The sequence below is a fragment of the Malurus melanocephalus genome, unplaced genomic scaffold (assembly GCF_030028575.1).
Source record: "Malurus melanocephalus ecotype Western Australia unplaced genomic scaffold, MMel_1.1 scaffold_15, whole genome shotgun sequence".
NCBI classification, from domain to species: domain Eukaryota; kingdom Metazoa; phylum Chordata; class Aves; order Passeriformes; family Maluridae; genus Malurus; species Malurus melanocephalus.
Window position 1 is genome coordinate 3940217 of NW_026623247.1, and position 25300 is coordinate 3965516.

The window sequence follows — 25300 nt, forward strand, 5'->3', positions numbered from 1 at the left end:
TAAAGCATCAAGTCATGCAGGATAGAGCAGAGGCCACCAATGCTGCTGTCAGCTCAGAGGAAAGGGCAGTCCTGCAGTGTTTGCTTTTCCCTGCACATGTCACACTGCCTGAGCTGGTCACCACAAGGAATCCTCTAAGACTGCCCCATGGCTCCCTCCAGYCACTGGTAGGTGAGGATGGAAGGARAATGACTGCATACATAAACCTTGTTTGCACTGAGTTCTGGGAGAGGGCTTGAATATCTTCCTAGAGCTGAGAGATAGACCAAAGCCCCAGGGTGTAAGCTGTGTGAGAATCAAATGTAAAATAAATACTGAAGACTACTGAATTCTACAGAAAATAGTTCTGCTTCACCTGGGCCAGATACCTGATTCAAGGCCCAAAGCAATAGGCTTGGCTTTCAGATACAATCCTCCCATAATCGAAGTCTCTTTAATAGGGTCAAAGTATACACATCTCTCGACAGAGAATTTTAAAAGAAAATAAGTGAGTTGCAAGAAAAATATTTTGTCATTTTTATGTAGTCAGGTACTGCTCAGTGAACAGTTAACTTCAGCACTAAAATGGTGAATTTATGCCTAGGTTCTGTTGGAAGCAACAGAAATCAAGAGCAGCTACAATTTTTACTGGCTTCAGAATCCAGTGCAAGGGCAGTGAGAAAGCTCGGCAGAAGCTGCTGGTTCATGTGGTGAAAGATGAACACTGTATCCCCCAAATTTCATAACAAAAACCCATCRGGGTTTGTGATTGTTTACAGGCTCAGAACTGCAACACAACAGTGATATGTTATGTTGCATTATAGGTGCAGTTTCTTCACTTTGCGAAGCACGGAAAATGTTAGGAGGTAAGACAAAGCTGGGACTTAGAACAGAGCAGGGAGCTGTGCTCTTTAACAGGCTTCACCTTCCTTCTCTTGTCACAATTGTCAGCTCATCTCAAATTATGGACATGCTTTCAATATGCCTTTCTGCTTTAGCCTGTCATTAGTTTTACACTTCATTCTTTCATGAGTGGYTCTTAATTACAGCAATTTTGTTCTGTGGTCTTTGATAAACACAGGCAGACTCCCTTTTTCATGCTTTGTCCTACTGAATTGAAGGAGATGACTCCAGCAGTTGCAAATGAAGTCAATGCAGGATGAAAATAACCACACAGATGATTAGGTACCCATCATGGATCTCACTTTTGTTAAATTATTTCAGGAGATAAGGCTTTGATATGAATTAAGGGTAAATGTCCAGCACTGAATCACAGAATATGCTGAGTTGGAAGGGACACACAAAGCCCAACTCTTATCCTTGTGTAGGACACACAAAGAACCAGCATGTGTGATGGGGAAGGAGAACAAAATAGAAATTACATTTTATTTGGACTGGGTTGTGGCTTCAGTCCAGTTTCCTGGACAGTGCTGCCTGATTTGCATGATGTCCATGCCTGCTTGCCAGCATGAGTGCCTGCAGGAATCACTGCAGCTCTGTAACACTCACAGAGATGGACAAGGAGTGACACACTTCGCTAACTCCCAGGGGACAAAAACGAAATGCTGAACAGAGTTACAAATACAAACATTGCTCTAAGGATGACTTCCAGCTGACAGCTTCAGAACAAATAAGTTTTAGGGCTAAGTGACCCTAATAAAGATGATTCCTGTAGGACAATTGTATTTACAGGTTTTTGTTTCTTTTTGTTTCTTTGCTGTCTTTCAGGGTTTTTTTTTAGCTGATCCATGAAGACAAATGCCCTCTGCTGGCGCTGTTTCTCTCCCTTTTATTTCAGGCGAAAGTCATGAAGGACAAAAGCATGCAGACCTATTGTATCACCAAATTATTTGCACTCTTAAGAATGTCAGAGGGACACTTAGAGAGTGAGATCTACACAGTGGTAGGGGTAAGCCTCTGGAAKCATAACAGAGAAGTTTTCTGGAATATATTCATTTTGCTACTGAATGCTCAGTAGCAAAGTTATAAACTTCTAAAACTAGAACAATCCTATTGCACTTCAAATTGCAAGGGGACTCAGATGCAGAACTCATTGATCTTAATGTGAATTTCATAGCAGGAAAGGATGTGTCTCTCTACAAATGTATATATCGTTGTCCAATCATTTCCTTTTTGTTTTCTTTAGTATTTCTATCTACTGAAGTATTTTTAATGTAAATTGAAATGATTGGAAGCTTTTGTAACAGAAATTTTGCTAGTGTTCATATTCCTATGATTAATGTCTCCATAACTTGCAAGAAGTTGGATGTTATCAAATTAGAGATAAAAGCATTATCTCTGCAAACCCGGCCTCATGAGGTCCTAAATTAGTATTTAATTCTATTAGATAAAAGACAAATACAATATAAGGCTTTTTTTATTACGAGGGTCCACTGAAGCCCACAAACAGACTTGGCAGCCTGTTGTATGTGGTGCAAACCAAGAAGTGGAACAGATCTCATTTCCTMCTACTCAGGTGCCAAATAAGAGAGAAAGGAATAAAAGGAAGTTGTGTTACACAGCAATGGCAARCAGAATCTACTCAGACAACTGTATAAGATGGTTATTTTAAAATGTATTTTGGCACAACAATAGAGTTTGGCAGTGGTGTCTTATGCTGATGATGACAGAGCTGTGATCTGTAAAGGGGTGGGTTCAGCTCCAGAAGAACAGAAAAGCGGTATTCACATTAGGAAACACAGAAGATGGGTGACTARCATGGTACTGAGTTCCTAACTTATTTTTACTGAAAGTATACCATTTTAAAAAATAATGCAAGCTCTGTTTCAGATTTGCCCAGGTTTCTAATGGCTGTCACCTTAACTCTGACTTCTATCACAGCTTCCAGTGAATTTATTAAGCTTCTCTAGTCAAAAATGAGTGCATTCCAAATTTTTCCTCACACATTAAATATAATTGCCTTTGTCAAAAATGTGCACTTCATATGAGTTACAATCTCTTTGATAAAACTTCAGGGAATTACACAAAGTGGAGCATGTGCTGCAGTCAGTCAAAGATTACTCAAGACAGACAGYATAAACCATTATTGTTAATTGAAATTGATATTGCTGAAACTGGGAGGATTTCTGAAGGGTCAATGAATGKTGATGGTGATAATATTTTACATCATCCTATTTCTAGAAAAGGAATCTTGATCTCCTAGGTTTTAGCTGGTTGTTCAATTGYACAGCTTTGATTAAACTTTGAGCTGCAAACCAATTGTAACCATGATCACAAATACACCAGCTGATGAAGCAAACTGTGTTGGATTCCTTTGACCYTTGTTCAGAAACAATGTTTTGGAACAATTTGCACCAGCTTCTGCCAGCAAGGTGCTCTGAGCCATTTAGACTGTCAGCATGGGCCCCCTCAARCAGTTCCCCAGCTCCAGTGATGCTCACCTTTTCCATTAACAAGTTGATGATCTACTTTCCAGGGTAAGCAGTAAATTTCTTCCTGATTTTTAATATTTATCTGCATAACCATGGCATTCAGCAGCTCTGTGCATGGACCCCACAGAGGTAGTCACMCGTGCACCTTTGTCATTACACTTCTCCATCCTTTCTTCATGTGACATTTGGCCACACCAAATAATACTTTTCTTCTCTAGGTAAAGACAGACATATAAAACCTTCACAGCAGTTATTTCCTCTGTCGTCTCACGTTTCTTCAAGATCTCCTGTATTTCTTGGTAGTCTTGGAAGCACAACTTGCCTATTTGCAAATGTAGTGCTCCAGTTGTCTGTGGGTATCAGCAGCACAAGATGTGACTGTCAGGTGATCTCCTGTGACCCGAGGGCTGGCATAAATTAGAGCAGCTCCAGAATGGCTGCCGTGTGCACTCACCAGCGCTGCGAGATCAGCACAGCAATTCTTTTGTCAGTGCCTCTGTAGGGTTTTGCAAGCGCCATGCCATTCAGAAGAAGTGAAGATATGCCCTAACAACCTCTCACAGCCCCACTGTGGCCTGTTAGCAACCATTGTTCCTATTCTCTTGCTCGACAGATACAGGCACTGTCAATCTTGCTGCCTTCTCTAAGCTTTTTAGGTATGGACTGTAGTCCCAGTAGCAAAGCTTATCTAACTGGATAGCTCACAGTCCTTCTCATACAGCAGCTACAGAAATGCTGCCTGCAAACCCGTTCAGTTCAAGCAACCTGTCCTCCCTCTCCTGAAGCTGGGAGCAGCCTTTTGTAACCTCAGMAATCACCATCCCCTTACCAGGGCTGAAGTTTTATAAAGAGTTCATAAAAGTATGTAATAAAATTTGCTTTAAATTTTTTCAAGCTTTCAGTATAATTATGTCCGGTAAGCCAAATCCTCTGCATTCATAATCAGCTTTCTCTTAGTTGATGATTTTTTATACCCCTTTTCCAAAAGCTGATCTTACTCATGCCACAACAGCAAAGACACTGCAAAGCTTTTGGGGCAATTTAGGAGTTTCAAATGATCTCTACTGCAGCTTTAATCATCCAAATAATGTCATCCAAATGGCATTCATCCTTTACTTTATTCCGTTTTCCTGCAGAATTCCATTTTAATAGAAAAACTCCCTGCAGAAAATCTTAAAAATCCTGTATTAAAGCCTTCTGTAGAGATGGGTTCATGTATAAATAGTCCATGAAATAGCATAAATTCCTTCTGTGTTACATATAAAATCTTCACAGCAGTTATTTCCTCTGTCAAAATGAGGGCAGATGAAGAGGCAACTGTGATTCACTCATATGGCTGAATGACAGTCCTACAGATACCAAAAATCCTTTCTAAAAGGTTTTTTTTGTTTTGTTTTGTTTTAAATTGTATCACATCACAAAAGTATGGTTTATGTAGAGTATGGCCTACTGAAGGCCTCTATCTTATTTTTCTGATTTATGAATCCTATCTCACAGTAAATAGCACTTCCTGAATTACTTCATTTTTATAGAAACCTTCCTCAATATAGAAGTGAGCTTGTATATCAAAATAACATAAACATATCCTGCTTTGAAGCACTTCTTTTCAGTTTCTCACAAACTGATTGAAATTTTAGAAAAGGCAAGCRTTTCCACAATTTTCTATCTCTTTATGCCCTGAGAATATCATCCTATTCAAGGTGTGTGAGAAAGAAAGGAAACTCTGGTTCACATTAAATTTTGTTGGAGGACAAGATGGAAAATACGAAATAATTGTAAGTTAACTACTACTACTGTGATAACATTTTAGGCTTCAATATCAGGTCACACTGTGATGCTGCATGCTCAAAGGCTGTTTGGAAATTAGCTTATGGCTTAATGTGATGTGACTCGTGTCAAAATTTGGTAAGTGAACACAGAAAGATGGTGTGAATATTCCCTGTGGTGATAGGGAAAATCTCTCTGATTCCAAAGACATGTAAAACACCATCTGTATTACCAATACTGCTGTGTGAACTCTGAAATTGCTACAGTAATCTGGAGTGCACAGCTTGCCCTTACAAGATCACTTGTTTATTAGTTACAAGAAATCTTGAACAACTTTTATATTGAGTCCTAACAGATGCTTCAGTCTTACAGGTATTCCTTAAGAGCTTCTTAATAAAAATGTCATTTTTTCCTCATTCTAACCATCAAATGCCATCAGCAATAACTTAATTGGYCACCTGCTCCCTTCCCGAGTTTTTACCTTTATTGATCTGTTTTGATGGCCTTATAATGACCRATTTGGCATATATTTATTGTCAAATATATTGACTACTATTGACCATCCCATTCAGCCAGTTTAAGTGACCCAGAGTAGACAAAAAGGATTGTATAGAAAGTAACTGAAGGAGCCATTTGTTCCCTTTCATAGTAGGAAAATTCACTGCCTAAAAAAATTCTCAGGAACTGACAGAACACAGACTCTCTTATTTCTATAATCTTAACAGATAGCAACATATACAGAACATTTTCTGTAAGTGTCAGTGACATTTGCCTTAGTACACCTTTTTTGCCATCAGGAAATTGTTGTTGCTCTGGTGTTTTAGATTAAGTTTGCAGGAACTGAAGTTCAGACAAAGTTATGAATTACCTCATGTTATTAAAAAAAACACTTGAAAGGGGCAAATAAATTCACTATTCAACAGCATTTGGGTCACAATCCCAGGTTTTCAAATCCCAGATATGCAGTGTTTGTCAATATAAATATCACAGCACTGAACAGATACCTCTGGGTATGCTGGCACTCAGCCTACTGTCTAAGATCAGTCCTCAGCAGGTAACTAACTTTTAACAACAGCAGCACAGCAGTTTAGCTTAGAAACACCAATAAAAAAGCTTCTCTGAGATGCTCCATATCTCCTCCACCTGCTCATTGCTGGATCTTGCCCCTGTGACATATTTGTATCATTGGGTATAATACCGACTGCTGCAGGAAAAGGCAGCTCCTGGATGGAAGATTTTTTTTTTGCACCTGCATTCACTCCACAGAAGTTTTTCAATCCAGCAGAATTTTTAGCTGTACAAATTAMATGTGAAAACATATTCAGGTTACCAAGTCAAAAATAAATCAGTGGATTCTACCCAGCTTTGAGCAGGGTTTGGGGGAGTTGATGATTCAAGAGAGGCAGCATGGCTACACCTCCTGCCTGACCAACTCAGTGGCCTTCTGCAATGCAGTGATTCCATCACTGGACAAGGAAAGAGCTATGGGTATGGATATAGATTATATCTACTTGGAYCTCTGTAAAGCCCTATACAAAGTCCCCTACAACATCCTTTGTTCTAAATTGGATTTGATAGGTGGCCTCTTTAGYGGATGACAAGTTGGCTGGATGGTGGCATTCAGAGAGTAGCAGTCAATGGCTGTGTCTTGATGGAGATCACTGACGAGTGGTGTCTGTCGGGGGTTCATACCGGGACCAGTGTTATTTAATATCTTMATTAATGACATAGATTAAGGGATCAAGTGAAGCCTCAGCAAGTCAGCAGATGACACCAAGCTGAGTGGTGCAGTTGACACATCTGAAGGATGGGATGCCATCCAAAGGTACTGGGACAAGCTCAAGGCTTGAGCACATGGGACTCTCATGAGGCTTAACAAAACCAAGTGCAAGGTGCTGCACCTGGGTCAGAGCAACCCCCAGTACCAGCACAGGCTGGGGATGGACAGATCAGAGCAACCCTGGCCAGAAGGACTTGGGGGTGCTGTGGGTGAGAGGCTGGACATGACCCGGCCATGGGCACTGCCAGCCCAGAGAGCCAAACGTGTCCTGGGCTGCATCCAAAGCAGCGTGGGCAGCAGGGGAGGGAGGGGATTGTGCCCCTCTGCTCTGCTCTGCTCTGCTCTGCTCTGCTGTGCTCTGCTGAGGCCCCACCTGGAACACTGCACCCAGCTCTGGGGACCCAGTACAGGAGGGACAGGGACCTGTTGGAGAGGGAGGAGATCCAGTGTTCAGAAGGTTGGAGAACTCCCTCTGTGAAGACAGCTTGAGATAGCTGGGGTTGTTCCTCTTGCAGGGGGAGGACCCAAGGAAATCTTACAGAAGCATTTCCGTACTTCAAACGAGCTTATGAGAAAGATGGGGACAAACTTTTTCRCCAGTTCTGTTGCAATAGCATGAAGGATAATGGTTTCAAACTATCAGAAGAGAGTTACCTTACATTAGACATAAGAAAGAAGGTTTTTTTTACGATGAGATTGGTAAATTACTGAAACCAGTTACCCAGGGAGTATCAGAGAGATACCCCATCCCTGAGAACATACAAGATCAGGTTGTAGCAGGTTCTGATCTAGATGGTGATGTGCCTGGTAATTGCAGGGGGTTGGAGTAGATGACCTTTAAAGCTCACTTCCAAGCTAGACTATTCTATAATTCTATGATCTTCAGTCTCCTCCCCATCTCAGCCATTCTGTGACTGTGCATGATAAAAGGGAATGCCTATGGAGCTCAGCATTCTTCCACTTCTTCAACATTTTTTCTCTGTTTCCAAGACTTTTGCTTCCCTTGTGTCACTGAGCCCTTTAATATCTGCTGAATCAGTGAGTCCTGTATGCTTCAGACCTAATTTTGGATGCATTTTAAATCTGGAAAGGCTTTGTGTTCCTGTTCCTGGCAAGAAACTCAAGATGTCATAAGAGGGGAGTGAGGAAGGTGGTAATAAAATTCAGGCTTTAAAAAGAGTGACAGGCAAGTGGTTTGCAACAGRGCTGGGAACTAACGCAACAAAGTGCTGTAGTTCAGCAATTTTACACACCAGTGACATCATTACAGTGTCTAACTTCATACTTGTGTGAATAAACTAGAAAGATTGTGGAAGATAATTTTATCTGGGATATATGATTTTGTTTTAAATCCATAAACTTCACACTAAGTTTGTGTGAAAAATTAAATACAAACAAATTAAATACAAATTAAATAAAATTGGTATGGTGATATTAAAAGGAGGTAGATTTCCCTAGTTCTCTAAATTTATCATCATTACCTAAGTACACCAGAAGCTAAAAACTGAGAATGAGGGAAGGAAAGATGGGACAAGGCTGTGAAAGTTCTGCTGATTGCCAACCTTTTGTAATTGGAGGACAATTTAACCACAAAAACATAAATTGAGATGTGCAATCACATTGGTACTGTCATTTTGTTTACCACTGTACTTCAAGTGTTTGTATTGAAGTCTCCCACTTCATTTACTCAGCTCCGAAACACAAAATCCCAGTAACATATTATCTGAATAGATATTTACCATGCAGGTTGGAGGCAAACCTACAGGAAAACAAATGTAGGTACTGGGGCTCTGATAAAAAGCAAACGAAGGAATATTCTAGCATTAATTTTGCATTTGGCCCCTCAGCCACATTCAGGTAAAGGAGAGGAATGCAGCGCTACAGAAATGCTTTTCATAGTGTGTTTCCCTTATTTCTTGAACAGCACTATGAAGCATTCTGTACCCAGAGTGTAAGTTACATCCATGCTACACCTTCAGTTGCTTTTTATTTAACCTTTTTWAATTCTTCCTTTCCTCCTGCAGTTTCTTTCCTTCAATTTCTTGCACTAATTGTTCACCAATACTTTAATGTCCAATGTAATTAAATTTTCTCTTTCCACAGGTGCTCTCTTTTCTGCACTGTATTTTCTCCTTCCTTTCAAATTTATGTCCTTTAATTACTCGCTCTTGCCCTTCCATATCGAGGCGAGTAAAATTGCTTACACACATACTGTCTTTCTACTTCACAAGAAAATTTATTTTCTTGACTCTTTATATGTTTTCACACACACTTTCTTCCCATCACCCACCAGTATCTTCTCCTGTTGTACACACAATATTTATGCTTTATTTTTGGTRTTTCTTTTGCCGGTGCCAAGTTCAATCCAGGCAGACATGGTAGCTCCCTGTCAAGCATAAAAGAAAAAAGAGAATCTTCTCCTTAGTTTATTGCATGCTCCCTTCTTTCCCAGGTCTATGTTTATTTCAGAGTAGACTCTCTTCAAAGGGTGTTCCAGGTTAAATCTTGATCTCTCTGGTCTGTTTCATACATGAARGCTAGATCCAGGGGTCTGCCTGTGTGTGCACCTTAAATATTGGCTATTTGTGGCAGAAGTTATGACTGATATATCTTTGCAAGCACGATAAATCTGCTACCAGCAGTTCTGAGGTGTAAAACAGTGTTTGCTGTTCAGTTTTACCAGAGAGATCTCCTTTTTGGTTAAAAGCACCTATAGTCTCTGGATGCCCTCCAGTAAGAGCATATGCTGAASGAATGGCTTATTGCTTGGTCCCAGTTAAACAGATTTGTTTAACTTTGCCARAAGAATATATTTAGTTGTAACTCTTAATCATTCTGCATTTCCTACTAAGCAAAACCATTATAAGATTGCAACAAATAAATTAATATAAGTRAATGTATTTTGTCTTAGCCATATAGCTGTGGTTAAAGATGTAGCAAGGCTACGTCAGCTGACAATTACTGTCCAGAGGCCTTTGTTTAAAGGAACTTCACCATTTAAAGCAGTCATGTGCCAAGTAACAGAGTAATATATGAAACCATGATGGAAAGACTAAAACATCTTAGGCACAAAGCACTAAAGCATCTGTGACACAAAGCTGTCAAAGATCACTCTTAGTTAAATTKCAATAAAGTGTGTCACGTCTAAAAAAGAAGAGGAGAAACTAAAAATTGCCAGCTCAGCTATCGCTGCAATGAACATGGGCTTGCTGGTCAGAACAAACCAGGTGTGGAAGGTCTACAGTTTTGTTACTGCTCCAGATGGTCCCAGCATTTGTCTCTGCATGTACAAGCAGAATGCTAAGCAAGRGGAAAAGCTTTCAGAAGAAAGTAAAGCAGAGTCCTATTATAAAGCAAGCTTTATCTTCCACTCTCTTAAAATAAAAAAGGACATGCACCTCTCTGGATCTACATCCTTACTATCTATCCTGTCACCTATGAAAAACTTTTTACTATATTCCTCACTTTTTTCTTCAAGTGCTGGTAGCGCTGTGTCCAGMCTGCACTGTGCCCGCTCCTAGCAATCACACACTAACACTAAGGTGGAGATACCATGACRCCTTGGTCCGGCTCAGGCTTCTACTTCTCATGTTGGAGCTGTCCTTACCTGGCAGCAGGTCTGAGTTTTGGTTTTGAGGTTGAACTACACCCGRCAGTTCTCTCTCCAGTCACTCACAGTTTGACCACATCTTCAAAACATTTAGTTAAGTAATCTTTTCTTTAGCCAAATGTATGGACAGATGTGAAAAATAAGCATACTAATTGCTCCATATTACCCTAATCAAGAGTGAGAGCAAGTCATGAAGGCTTCCCAAATAACCAGTAGTAACAATGTTAATTATCTCAAGCATCAGCATTTTTTAAAAGATAGACATGGCTGATTTGTGAGGAACTCTACCACAGTGCAGGATCTCTGCCTACACGCTTAGGATCTCCACTAAGTAAATACTGAATTAGCAACGATGTTTTAAATTTATCTTTAAAGGTCCTATAAATAGAAAACATATGTTGGAAATTGTGACTAGAAAATAAGGATGCAATGTAACAGTTTGCAGGGTGTAGCTAATATATGTGCTGTCTTATATCTTAATAACCATTATTTGTTTTATTAAAATTATAGAGCTGGTAAGTAAGGTTTTAAAATTCTAGATAAAAGACTTGCAGGCAAAAAAAAAAAAAAAAGAGATCAAGCAAATCCCCAGATTCTGTTAATTTTCCCAGATGTAAGCATTACAATGTTTTTGCATTTCCTTGCTTTGTTGTGATTGTGGTATGAAGGAGACTAGAGGAAGAAATGAAGTAATAATATTCAGAACATTTTTAACTTACAGTGACAGGCAAATGGAAACAATTTGAAGTAGGACTGGAAACTCATTCACTAAAATATTCTAGTTCAGCAGTTTTGTATGGCAGTGAAATCATAAAACTGTAACAGAAACATCACGCTAGCTGATAAAAAAAGYTTCAATTCTGTAGTAATATATACTGCAAATGGTATATAGAAGAAAAAGAAAAATAGGAAACTGAGAATGAGTCATGACAAGTCATCCTATTAATCAAGTGAATAAAAGCTGACAGAAGAAAATTTAAATTAYTTTAAGAAATTAATGAATTAAAAATGGACTAACTTTACATGCTACTTACAATTGTATGACAGACTACTGCCTTCAGTGATATTCAGTTATTGTGAATAGGCTTAGTGATTTTGCTGTAGTTGAGAACTATAATTTTCACTGCTACTGTAACATCATGGCTGATTTTTGTGTATCTACCACAGGAATTTTTTTCTCCTGATTTGATTCTCCTTTAAAAATAGAGCAGAAACATAAACATTTCCCCAATCAGTGGCTCACTAATTTTCAGTCCCTATTTTTTTTCCAGAAATTTTAACTGATTTCCAGTTTCGGGAAAATAAGATGTAGAGTACACATGTGTTTTCTTTGTTTCTTAAAGCTAGCATCATTCTTTGGAGCAAAATGTTTGATGTAGCAAGCTACATTGTAAGCAGTAATTGTAGTGATTAGTTAAGACATCAGAAGAAGATTAAATTGCTTATTTGCTTTGTTTTAAAAAAGTGATTGTTAATTCATGTTGCCTGTAACTCTCCACAGCTACTGAGGATGTGCAGCACACTCCTGCGAGTCATTTTATCAACACTGTAAATTTTTGCAGGAGTCCTGAGGTCCTGTCAGGCACACAGCAGAGCAAAGKCTCCAGAAGGCACTTTTGTGCACACCCTTCTGGAAGGGTGGTGGTGAGAGCTGAAGGTGCCCCTCTCTGTACCGCTTTTTGGGAAGACCATTTGGCCCATTTTCTCCCACGTGCCATGATATGGTAGGACTCAAAAAATGACCCAGACCCACTAGCCCCACAAAGTGAAAGGACTGATGGTTTTGCTCCTTCCTTCAATTCCTCTTGAGAGCAAACAGGGAAGAGGTGTGAGACCAGGCTCTTTTCCCGGGGACAGTGAGAAACATGATGTGTATAAGACACCTTGCCACCCCACTCAACGAATCCTCAGTCTGGCACCCTCTCATTCCTCCCAAGGCCTAATTAAAGTGGCCCTTTTGCTTCTCAAAAGCAGCTGGTGGAAGCAAGCACAGCTCTTCTGCTGTGCTGGCTTGAACTGTGAGCTCATAGCTCCAAGGAGAGGYACCTTGGCATTCCCTGGCAGCACAGAGAATGACACAAGTGGGCACAAGGTGCCAACTCCCATGGCTGGACCTCTGGCCCTCTGCCTTTCTTCAGCCTGAGAACCAGTACCTTGATGTGGAGGATATTCATCAAKTCTTAGAGCGCCCAACCTAATGCTTTTCCGTCATCCAGGAGATGAAAATGCTCTGTTAAATTAAGTACTGTGGACGGGAAAACATGAATGCGGTGGTTTGGGGATTTCTGGGGTTTCTGAGTAGTGAATGCTGAGAATTTTTTTTGAGAATTGCAGTGTATGAAAAGCCAAAGTGCAACCCATTTCCCAGCAACGAAACCAGGAAACCTATTCTCAGGGGAAGGAAGTATGGGGAAAAATTGGTTGTTATGTTCTATTGTGAAGTCACTTGTCACACATTTACAAAGGGACATTATACACGTAGAAATTTCATTTTACAATCAAGATTATGATTCAGACTAGACAAAAGCAAACAGTTGATTAACACAGATATTCCCATCTTAATCTATACATACATAACATTAACACTTTTGTGCTTTTTTTTTTCTTTTAATATGATCTCCTTAGAAGGCATATTATTCCTTAGACAAACTAACACAAGTTCTCAAGTTATCTCAGGATAGTTATTTCAAAAGACAACGCAATATTTCATAATAAACATTTATAATCAGGTTTTTAACAAAGTAATTCATCATATAAACAAATGAATCAGTCAAGACACTAAATAAATATCTGTACTGGTAAATACTAACATTTTGCTAATATCATGTAGGACCTGATCCTGCAAGCCCTCTGTATACATCTTTATCCCCACTGAATGATTGGTTTCATTGCTTGTTCTATCTACTATTTTACTTTGAGCTGAGCAAATACTTTCTGGCCACTAAGTTAAGTAATTGAAATAAGCACTGGAATACATCCCAGAAAACAATGATTTCCTTAGATGTCTTTGTAAATCATTAGGTTCTTTTTCCTGTTCACGAAATCATCACAAACATTTATCAACAGGCAATCAGTTTTTGATATTTACAATCGGAGTTGCATTGGTTGAGATTGATCAAATAAATCCTATGTTCCTTGCTCTTGATGAGGAACAAAGTGTGAACAAAATGAACAAAGTGTGACTTTTGCACTCAATTTAAAAAGCAATTGCGAAGAATTATTTTATAAGTGATACTGATTTTTTCTTTCATCAGATATTTGAGCTAACAATATTGGGCTAGGAAGGCAAGAGCCTCCAGGAGAATAACAAGCCAGGAGCTTTCCTTGAGGAGGGCTGGTACAAATATGAATTACACTCTGTCTGTTCTCATCTACCACAACTATTACCTTCTTCAAGACAAGGGAATGGCCCTTTATAAAGCACACAACAAACTATAGTCAGCCCTTTAATTCTGAGTTTACTCAACCCTCGTCAGGGTTGTCTTTTTCCTTGCATGGCAAATCCAGAACAGAGAACCACAGATAAGAGATCTCAACTGATTTACACACCCTCTTCATGCTTTAGGAAATTATCCAAATATCCTCACACAAACAGATGCCAGCAAATTCAATCTTGTTGTTCTTTTGGGTTTTTTGTTTGTTTGTTTGTTTGTTTGTTTGTTTGTTTGTTTGTTTGTTTGTTTAAGAAAATACAGAAGCATTCAGTTACAGCTGAAAAACTTATAACTTCTTTTTCTCGCCCAGCTCTGTTTGAAATACAGTTTGAAGTCAGGGGTACTGAGGTTATTAGATGTACCCACTGTAATAAAGTCTAGCTGAATTCTGATGGTTTCCTGAATGTCTCTWAGCTCTTACCACAGTATAACATGAAATGTTCCAAGCATGTGGCAAAAATAACAATTGTAACAAATCACTGCCTGAACTGAAAAGCAGAACATACTTTGAAATTACTCTCTCTATATATCTAYATATATATAGGGATATACACACAGGCACACACACACACACACATATATATCCCTATATAAACATTTCTCTAAAATACAGAAATTTATTTTATTATTTTTCCTGTTGGTATTACTTTAAATACTTCATGAATCCACAATATGACAACTTCAGACTGTTTGGAGAGATAAATCTGAACACAGTCTTATAACCTCCATTAATATAAATATATTGGCAAGGAACTTTGACCAGCAATAGTAAGTTTTGAAACTTAAATAATTATTCTACAGTTACTTCGATTTTAACAAGAAGTTGTTACTGAGTACCAATATTCACGGAAAATGTAAAAAGAAAAAAAAATTGAGCTCTAACTTCTAACACTGAAGTGCCTCACGAAATGAATGTAAAGTTATGTATTAGAGACTCATTCTAATAAGAGAAGAGCGACTTATACTACGTTTCAAAAGAATACTATGTGCTTGCACTTTATCATAAATGATCGTGTTAAATCATAATTTCTTCTTGCCTGCAAATGAAGGATGTTGGCTCAAAAATCCTCAAAGTGTACACGAGCATTTGATTAAATACTGTTTGTTGAGAAAATAAAGTTCATTTACACTTTGACTGAATAACAATGAGGAGTTTGTTTTAATAATAAGACATTTAAGGACCTTGGTAGCCAGTACCAGCTGTATTTGCAAGTAGCTCCTCAGCTTTACTCTTTTTTTCTTAAAAAATAAAGGTACAATTATAGTTATTCATTTACTTTAAAAATTCTAAAGATGAAGAAAAGTAGCGTTTATACATATAAGTCCTCATATAAATTATAAAACTCAAGTTTATCTTAGAGAGTTCCATCCCCAGAAGAAGCATAAAGCACTTTTGTGGTACCTTCACCAGTAAATATTTGTATCACATCAAATCTGAGAAATGCAACAAAGATGATACGGAATCCAAAAGCTAAAAGACAACATTCTTCTGTTACAGTCTCTTGTGATGGATACGCTCCACGGGATTGTATGATTTCCATGACAAGACTGAATTTCAAATAAATGAAATATGAAGGAATTCACCTCACCAGTTCAGTAGGTACAAGAAACATCAGTGAACAGCAGAGTCATCCCGTTTGAGGTCAACAGTCTTTGGAAGACTACAARGAGGGAGTTTAAAACTACGACAGCAAAATCAAATAACAGCAATGAGGTAAACTCCCTTAAAAAGGCCAAATAGGCTGAGTTGTCAAGACAGAGTCCAATTGTACCTGACACCCAAATGTTTCTGTAGCCAGAGTCCAGCGAGCTGCATGGTAGAGGCAAATGTACTTGCTTTGGACCCTAAGCACATTTTATATTGTTTCGGATCTAAATTGGGGTCACACTGAACAGGATGAAAAATATGGACAACTCCTACTTCCTGACTTCTGAAAGCCTTCAAGCCAGATGTTATCACTTTAGTAAAGAGGTCTACATCCTCAAGACCCCAGCCTTGAATCGAGGTATCAAATCCACCAGCAGTAAGCAGATCACTTTTGTAAATACAAGTAATTCCAAATCCATACTCCCTCCAAAATCCAGTTCTTTTTGTGAAAACAAAACTACTGTCAGCTGGAGGGTTACCTCCATATATTACTTTTGGATCATACTGGCTGAAGATGATAGGGTAGTAAACCTGTTCTCCCTGAATAGTGTTATCTCTGCATCGCTGGAGGAAGTCTGATGTGAATACCAGATCAACATCACAGAACAGCAGCAAAGTGCCATTGTCAAACTGAGATGAGGCCATTTCGAGGCCTAAACCTCTAGAAAACTTTCCTGCCATTGGAATCAGGGTCATATCTGCCTTGGGATACTTAATGCTGTATTCTTTCATTAGCTCTATGTGTTTGCTAGAGTCTTGGCCTGGCTCAGAACTGAAGAGAATTATTGCCAACTTTACATTCTGCCCGGGAATCAGACAAGTCTTCTCAAAGTTATTCATAAATCTTGAGAAAGTATCAAATCTTCCTGTGACAGGGACAAGAATATGTATTTTCTTGTCACTATGTCCCCCAATGTCTTTGGTGCTTTGGAAYGATGAGGAAAAAATCTTAAAAGAATTTGAAAGAAAAGAAAAAGATTGCGTATCAGTGTTGGTGTCCTCCAGCAAACTTTTTACATCCAGCTCCTCTGCTTCTTTGAAGAAAGGTTTGCTAAACAGTTGCTGAAGGTAAGCATGGCGTCTCACTGGAACTGTAACTTTCCTTCCTTTGTGTCTTTTGTACAAAAGCAATAAATCCAGGATGTACTCCACTCCATGCAGAGGGTCCACCCTGCGATAGCCGTACTGTATTTCCTTGAAATCAATGAGCCTTCCTCTAGATCTGGAGTTCTCATTTATCATTTCCATGACTTGCATCACAGTATCATCCAGTGCAGCCCGTAGCACGCTGCTCAGGCTCTGCCGGGGTGGCTGGTTCTCCATCATTGAGTAAAGAAATTTTCCTGTCAGGAACTCCCACTCGATGACTTCATCCCTTTCACGTGGCTGGAAGTTATTGAAAGATGGCATCACTCCCAGTTGCTGATCTTCCTTATTTACTTCAGTGTTACTGAGCTTGCTCATCAGGACACTTTCCCGATGGAGCTGGATGGTCCGATGGCGCAGTTCGGAAATTTTGCGACTCAGTATGTAATTGTGCAGCCGATATTGGTAGGCTGGTCTTTTGTTTGGATGAAGTGTTATGGCTGTGTGGATCTTGCTGTTGTGAAGATCTTGAATGTAACCCTTGCGGTTGTGTTCATAGTTTTCATGGAATAACTGCTGCATCTAGAAAGAGAGAGAGAGGGGTATAGGGGGAAAGAGACATTAAGTTCATGTGCTTCTACCCAAAAAAGGAGTCACATTGGTACTGGTATCATTACCAATTCTTACAGATCATGGTTATTTTYAGGCATAAAATAACCTGCTTTGGTCTGAGTTTCATCAGCGTCCACAGCTAGCAAATATTGTCCTCTGCCTACAGAGAAGGGCTGGTATCTTGGGTTTATCTTTACTTCATCTAACTAAAGGAAATGCTTAGGCCTTGGGTCCATGGATAATATTTCTGAGTTCATAGGGGCTATGTATGAACCACTGTCTTCTACCTAAATCTAAACCCTAATTAGCACAGATCCTTAATGAAAGGTTAGCAACATTCATCATTTTTGTAAGAGCATCCTGAATTTGTKTCTATGGAGCACAAAACTGATTGTACTGATACATTCAAATGGTTAGTGCTGCTTATATTCTTATATTCTTACATTCTTATATTCTTTCATATGCTTATATGAAAACTGAATGGCTTTTTGTTTGTTTTCTGTTGACAGAGAATTCAATAAAGGAAATAAAACAACTGGAATATACATTTTGTCAGGTACACATAATACAGTATATTAAGCTATTGATTGTGACAGTAATTTCCAATTTATTTCTGTAGCAAGAAAAGACATACTACTTCTGTCAGATTAGTAACTGTCATACAGTGAAGAGATACATTTTATGGCAGACAAGGCTAGGATCTAAAATATTTGTTCTTTATACTTTCTGTGCTGACAAATAAACCGWAAGCAAATCATAAAACTTTCTCTGACACAGTTTCCTTCCTAGAAGACAACTYAGCTCACTATTAATGTGATGAGTATTTATTCTTAAATGAGAAATGTTATGGAATAATAAAATATTGGCATCATAAATATATTTAAAACCCACTTTTTCTTACTAAGCCAACACCTACTAACTCCAAAGATACAAAATTATTTCCCATGACTAGCAGACAAAGAAGAAAAGGCTGGTTGTTTTTATCTGCAAACAGACTGATCTGTAATTAATCCATGAGGAATATGTGCTAATTATATAGAAAATGTTGCTCAATGTGTTGTGAGCTTGAGCTGTACTGAGATTCTGAGATGGGTATTGAAATTTGTCTTTTATATACTGAAGAAACCAAGAGAGGCAAATTCCAATTGCACAATATCTCAGGCTCAAAACATTTAGTTCATTTTACTTCAATTCTTTCCAGAATGGAAGTTTTGCTACTGGAAGTAATATTAAGAATAGGGGAATAAATGTAAAATAACCCTAACATAGCTAAGAACCATGAAAGTTATTTCAAATTCATTAGCATGTACAAGACATAAACATTGTCACATTTAGAAAAACAGAACTTTAATACAAAACTTCAAGAATGSCTCTCCTATTCCTTCAGACCCCCAAATGCCTCTGCTTGAGCCAAAATGGTTGCTACTATTACTCAGACTAAAATTTTTGGGGCTAGTCCTGTAACACGTAGAACAGCAACAGCCATGTTTTGAGAAATACCCCAAACTACATTAAATTTTCTCTAATGRAACGGGTACTTCTGTTATATTGAAGTGAAAACAAATGTGAAAAAAGTACGAAGTTACAACATGACTCATACACTCCTTATTCACAGAACTCCTACATACAGAACATTTGTCCAAGAACATTTGTTCTGTTTCGGAAGGTGGGTATTTTACTTGTTACATGAGGGTTTGGGTGATTTCCTTGTTATCACAGAGAACAGGAATCAAAATCATCAGTCCTTTTAGTATTTTAACTGGAGGTACTGGAAAAATTGAAAYATGGCTTCCTTCAGGACTAGAGATGGACACTGGCAGGACAGGCAGATTAGAGGTTGAAAGGAAAAAATGTCTAGGAAAGAGCTGGGTGATGGTATTTCCCATTGGCAAGACAATTATCTCCAACTACAATTTATATTTTGAATAATGACAAAAGAACAGCTGATCTGGTTACATTTCCAGCTCTCCAATTATAAGTTACATTTCCTTTACTTAAAATAGTATAATGTGAGTTCTGCAAGGTGACTTTGCATTTGTCCTGCCCACTTTTTCTGAAAAAAGTTGAAACCATGATTTTCACATCTAGAATTTTATAATAAGGACCCCTTCCCTATAGGAAAAGAAAGAAAATAATAATGTTAAAAACAGAAGAAGGAAGAGGAGATGATTTGGGTGCTAAATGTGGCCAACAACCTTGCCCACAAAGCCGGGCTCTCTTCTCTAAGTTCTCCAATAAAGAATACTATTGGAGTATAAATGAAACAACCATTAATTTTACACATTTATAACCATTAACATCTTTACACATTCATGTTGAAGTACAGGATTTTTCATCTTAAAGTTCATGAAAGTTTTATGTAAAGCAGTATAATGTATTTTATCCAAAAGATTTGCAACAGATGACAAATTATCACTGCAAAAGCAAATGCTGTCCTCCATTTGTGCAGATTCTTCTGTAACAAAATCAGCTTTAGAGAGGATTCATTAGCAGCACTTACTTAACAGAAATATTCTATTAACATAAATACTGCATTTTTCGCACATTCTAATTTCAGATGCCTTGGTTTATTTGATATGCTCCATTGAAATCACAGAGAGAAGATATACTCCATTATACTAACGATTTTGCTTTTGATAATCAACAGATTAAAAGTAGCAATGAAAAAAAACTGAACAGTTCAGTAATGCAGTACTATCACACATAAGCAAACCTGTACTAATCCATTTTCAATTACATTACTGAAAGCTTTTAATAGATTCCAATTTGGAGAAAACATAACAAATATGACTGAAATCATAAACTTCCTGAAGATGGCATGTTTTAATCTTGGTGCAAAAATTTGTTCTCAATATTGCCAGAAAAAAATGTCTTTTTACAAGGACTCTTTCAACTTATTAACATCTAAATGAAAGCAATTTGATCCTAACTTTGCTTTGAAATTTCTAAGCAAGGTGGTCAAGCCCAGGAGGCAAAGGAAAGGATGATTAAATTTCCTGGAAAATGGGTTTTTGTGAGACTCCGAATTGGAAAATGCAGTCATAAATGATCTAGAAAAGCAGGTGGGTTTGGGAGGTGGTAAGATTTATTGACTATAAATTAAAATTATTCAGCATGGCAAGAGTAAACCTTCCTGCAAAAAAAAATTGTGATTTTGAATGGCAAGGTAATAAAATGCTGCATCAAATTCTGTGTAGATAAATACAAAGTACATGTGAAGAACATAATCCTAATTCTACCTAAAGAATATCAGACCATGTGCAACCTGTTAGGACTTAGGACTCTGCAAAGAGAACCTAGTTACACAGTATGCAATTCTGTGTAGATGTCACATTGAAGTTAGTAGTAATGGAAGGAAAAGCAAATAGCATGAGGACAAGTCTAGAAATCAGAAACTTCATTATATGATTGTGACCATAGCCTATCAGCACATTGAAATCTGTGGCCAGGCAACTTGTCTATACTGTCCCATCTGAATTGGATAACATGGAATTTTAGAATTTAAGGGCTGGTAGGGACTTTAAATACCATCTAGTTCCAAACTCCTGCCATGGGCAGGGATATCTTCCACTACACCCAGTTGCTCAAAGCATTAGCCAATCTGGCCTTGAACAGTGCCAGTGATGGATACCCATAACTTCCCTGGACAACCTGTTCCAGTGGCTCACCACCCTCACAGGAAAAAATTAGGTCTTCCTAACATCTAGCCTGAATTTTTCCTCCTTCAGTTTGTCCCCATTACTCCTTGTTCTGTCAGTACAGCCCCTGAAGAGTCACTCTCTGCTTCCCCATAGGCCTCCAGATACTGGAATATTGCTATGAGGTCTCCATGCAACTTTCTCTTCTCTTCTCTAGAGTGAGCAGCCTCAACTTTCTCAGCACATCTTTGTACCTCTTATCAACTTCATGGCCTCCTCCACACTTGCTCCAATAATTCCATGTCCTTCCCATGTTGGATGCTCGAGAACTGGCAAACCAGGTGGGGTCTCAGCAGAGCAGAGCAGAGCAGAGGGGCACAATCCCCTCTCTCCCCTGCTGCCCACGCTGCTTTGGATGCAGCCCAGGACACGTTTGGCTCTCTGGGCTGGCAGTGCCCATGGCCGGGTCATGCTGAGTTTATCATTATGTGGGTACGAAGGTACTGGCCAAGGCTACCCAGTGATTACACATGTGGATCAGTGAACAAACARGGCAAAAGGGAGTAATCCAAAGAGGTCCAACCTCGAGATCAATGAAGTCAGAGTAAGTGAGCAGCATAAGAAAAATGGATAGAATGGTCACCATCTTTTGCATCAACTGTGACACTTAAAAGGATGCACTCAAGACTCAAAACCAGAAAAGGAAATAATCGCATAGCTCAAGCAGAGATCCTGCTGACACAGCAAGCTGCTGATGATAAAATTTTGGAAGGCTTGAAAGAGTGAACCAACAGCTTAGTGGGAGACTCCRAACATTGCTCTCTAGAATTCCTGGAACCCCAGCTGAAGATATATCCCAACATTTCCTCATTATCTTGCACCCCTGCCCTTCGCTTCTCCTACCAGTTACTGCAGAGAGAGAATATTTTGCCATTTAGTTTGACATGACACAACCACCTTACATTTATTGAAATCAGTRAATGGGAGAATTCGTCTTCASTTCAAGAAAATACATGGAGGGMCAACATTTTATTTTTTAATATTGCATGACTTTGTGACTTTTCTGAATAGTTTGCTCTCTTCTGAAGGATTCTTACAGCACAACCAATGCAAGAGTTGGCAAGGACTTCTGTTTGCCTCTTTCCACGCCAGCTGAAATTAGAAGCTGGCAAGAAACACTAATAATCTAATCATACTCAGAGGAACCCTGAACTGCAAGCAGGAGTTAAAAATATTATGAGAAAGAAATCAGAATAAAGGCAATGCTTTATTATCACAGCAGAGAAATACAATAGCTAATACGCAAGCACAATGTAATTTGCATTGCAAGCTCTGGAATCATTGTAATCACTGTGATTTACTGATGTAATAAAAAATGGAAAGTTCTTATTACATGTACACAAAAGCCCAAATCAACTTACTTTATTATTGCAAGACTATCACATATTAAAAGAGTGAATGCAAATGGTGCTTTTTAAATTAACACTATTTTTCTTCAAKCATTAGGAACAGGTCCTCCCATTTAACAGGGAAGACATAAAATTTAATCCTCCATCCACTGTAGCCCTTCTTAAATTCACAGGACTACTAAAYGGTTGACCATTTTATCTAAACTGGACTTTTAATAAATGTAGAAATAAGATGAACAGGAATGGTTTCTGATCTTYCTTCTCTCTGCTCTTTAGGGTTTAGCTGTGCTAAAGATGAACATTTATTTCCAGTGAGTTCAAGAAATATTTCAACCATATGAAGTACACATGTAAATCTTCTCTGAGATTATACCATTTTGCTGAATAGCAGCAAGCTGAGCRGCTGAAAAGAATTTCACATGACTACAGGCACATTAGGATGGTATCAATAATCGTACTGTAATAAAATGCAACACTAAGCTATGGGTAATCATAAGTTTCTGGACAAGAAAACAGATATGAGCAAGTCAGTTTTGGTGCTCTGAAAAATASTATCAGCCTGGAGAACATAAGGATTGAGACTAGATTTATGAAATGCATATGAACTAGATARGAATATGAACAGAGAAGCAATAACAAGCTATGTATAAATGGGGAATTRTCAGTTTGGAGGGAAGTTATTACAGAAGGTTCTAAGGAACAAGACCATACCTTGTGACAGTGGCACAAAATCTTGGACACTGCTCAATGCACAAAGGCAGCACAGTATGACTAAATAAGAGGAGAAGACAAACCATAAAGAGCCAGAGAGCATGGAAATTAAGAATCTGCAGCAATTAAGTTATTAAATAAGAGAACACCTATAATCCTACACTTGTGGTTGTAAGAGGTAGGTGAATAAGGAWCTTAGAAAAGGCGACTCCAAACTGGAAATAATTGACATACAAGGAGGCCACAAGAATATTAACAGACAGTAAGATGACGTGAAGAGATTATGAAAATTCAGTGTGAATCCTCTACAGAAAAGGGAAACAAAACTCTGTGTTGCATCAGTCAGAATAYTGAAAGACACAGGAGACAATTTCACACAATTCTGGACCTGCATCTTTATCAAATGCATGSGACCAAATCAATGCAAAAGAAATTTGTCAGGATGAGTAGGGGTTGATGTTAYTTGGCTTGTTTAACCCTACAAAATTAAGGATAAGAATCATGCTGTCTGAAGCATACAAGAAACAGGCAATGAAAGCAAACTAGTTTTAGGTTTACCTAAGTGGGAAATTAAAGGAAAAATTTTAGCTGTCAGAAGAAAAGTTTAGACCAGATTTTTAGAACAAGCAGTACATAAAATTTAATCAGATTATAAACCACAGATTGTTCTTGATGAGGGGAATCAATGGCTTGAGATATCCATTAATATTTTCCTAACGATAGTGTTTGGTTTTTAGTAAGAATTAATTACATTTTGTTAATGGGCAGCAGTCAAGTTTCCTACAAACAGACATTACACTAAAAATACCTAACATCCTCTTCAATTTATAGAGCTCAGGCATAATAATTCCTTAAGTATACACTTCATGTAATGACTACAAACTAGCTTTATATCTGTAAAAACAATGACTAGTATTGAAATAGCTTTATAACAGAACCATTTGTTTGTAGTTTAAAATTTATCACAGTAATAATGCTGTGAAGCATTGTGCTACCAAAATAGAACAAGTATTCATGTTTCAAGTACTCAAATTATTGTAAAGGATTAAAACCTACTGCTATCTTCATAGTATACCCATCACTTTAGCATATAATGAACCAGAAACAGCCGGGAAAACTAGAGGGTAATTATAATCTATGAGTGAAAGTAAAATGCCATGTGTATAAAAGTTACATCTTGCTGCATATTGAAAGGTATATCTCCTAACTTTTCCCAGAGAAATAAGTTTGAGCCAACACAGCTGCAGAGGAAAGTGATGAATGTTATTCCATTTCTCACACACAATTAACAGACACAAACAACTTAAAAAGCAGAATCAAGTGTTGTTGCTCACATGGCCCCCAAGATGAACAGAGCTCGATGGATTGATTTCAGCTCTGCTGTGTAGGGATTGGTAATCAGAAAAATTACAAATGCACGCCATAAATTCAATAAATAGTTACTTTAGCATGAAGGCTGTTCACTCAACAGAAAGGGATCTGACTCCTTATCCACAGATTAGCTGGGTATGATCCCCCCATCTCCCTTCCCACATCAGTCAAGTCAGTGGACTGAAATCAGCTCAGCATGCTCTAAGCCAAGTGATATCAAGAAAAGCTAAAATAATGTGCTTCAGGAAACAGTGCTGCTCTGTTAATATCACTAGGTTTTGTAGACATCTCATCCCTGTAACTTTGAACCAAAACTCCCCACTGTAAATCCCAAAGTTTTTTTAAGATGTAATATGGGCAACACAAAAAAGTCAAGTCATACTGTTTTGTGTATGATTTTAGCTACCCGCCTGCTACAGAGATACTTTGCCAAGCACACAATGTAAAAAAAATCTGTTTTGCATAGACAAAACAAGTCTTTGTCCATCCAGCCCCATTTCAMGCTAACCAAGCAAAGCTGAACCCACAGAATTAACACCCTGTGATGGCCTGAGGCTGAGCTGCCAGCTTCATGCRATGACTCCACTGTCACCATACCAGCTGGTAGGGATAGAGATGCTCAGCACAGGACCTGCACTGCTCTAAAATCACAAAACATGAAAAGGTAATCCTCTCCACTCAGAAACCTGGGATGTTCAGTGCATGAAATCTCTTCTGCTGAAAGAAGAATTTGGGGAGATTTATTTCTACAGTGCAATATAAAAATTAATGTTTCTACAACATGTATGCTTCAAGTACTCTGAGTGGGTAATCTTAAAACATTGGGAGAGGTTGATTTCATATATCAAGAGAAAGCAGCACTC

General features: G+C 38.3%; 1 protein-coding gene across 1 annotated transcript in view; it reads right to left on the reverse strand.

Moving 5' to 3' along the window:
• Positions 1–14192: 14192 nt before the first annotated feature.
• CHSY3 (chondroitin sulfate synthase 3) overlaps positions 14193–25300 on the reverse strand; it is a 135061-nt gene continuing 123953 nt past the window's right edge. Inside the window, exon 3 of the mRNA XM_057385129.1 lies at positions 14193–17278. Coding sequence (XP_057241112.1) covers positions 15713–17278 — 1566 coding nt within the window. The 3' untranslated portion in view covers positions 14193–15712. The remainder of the gene's footprint in view (positions 17279–25300) is intronic.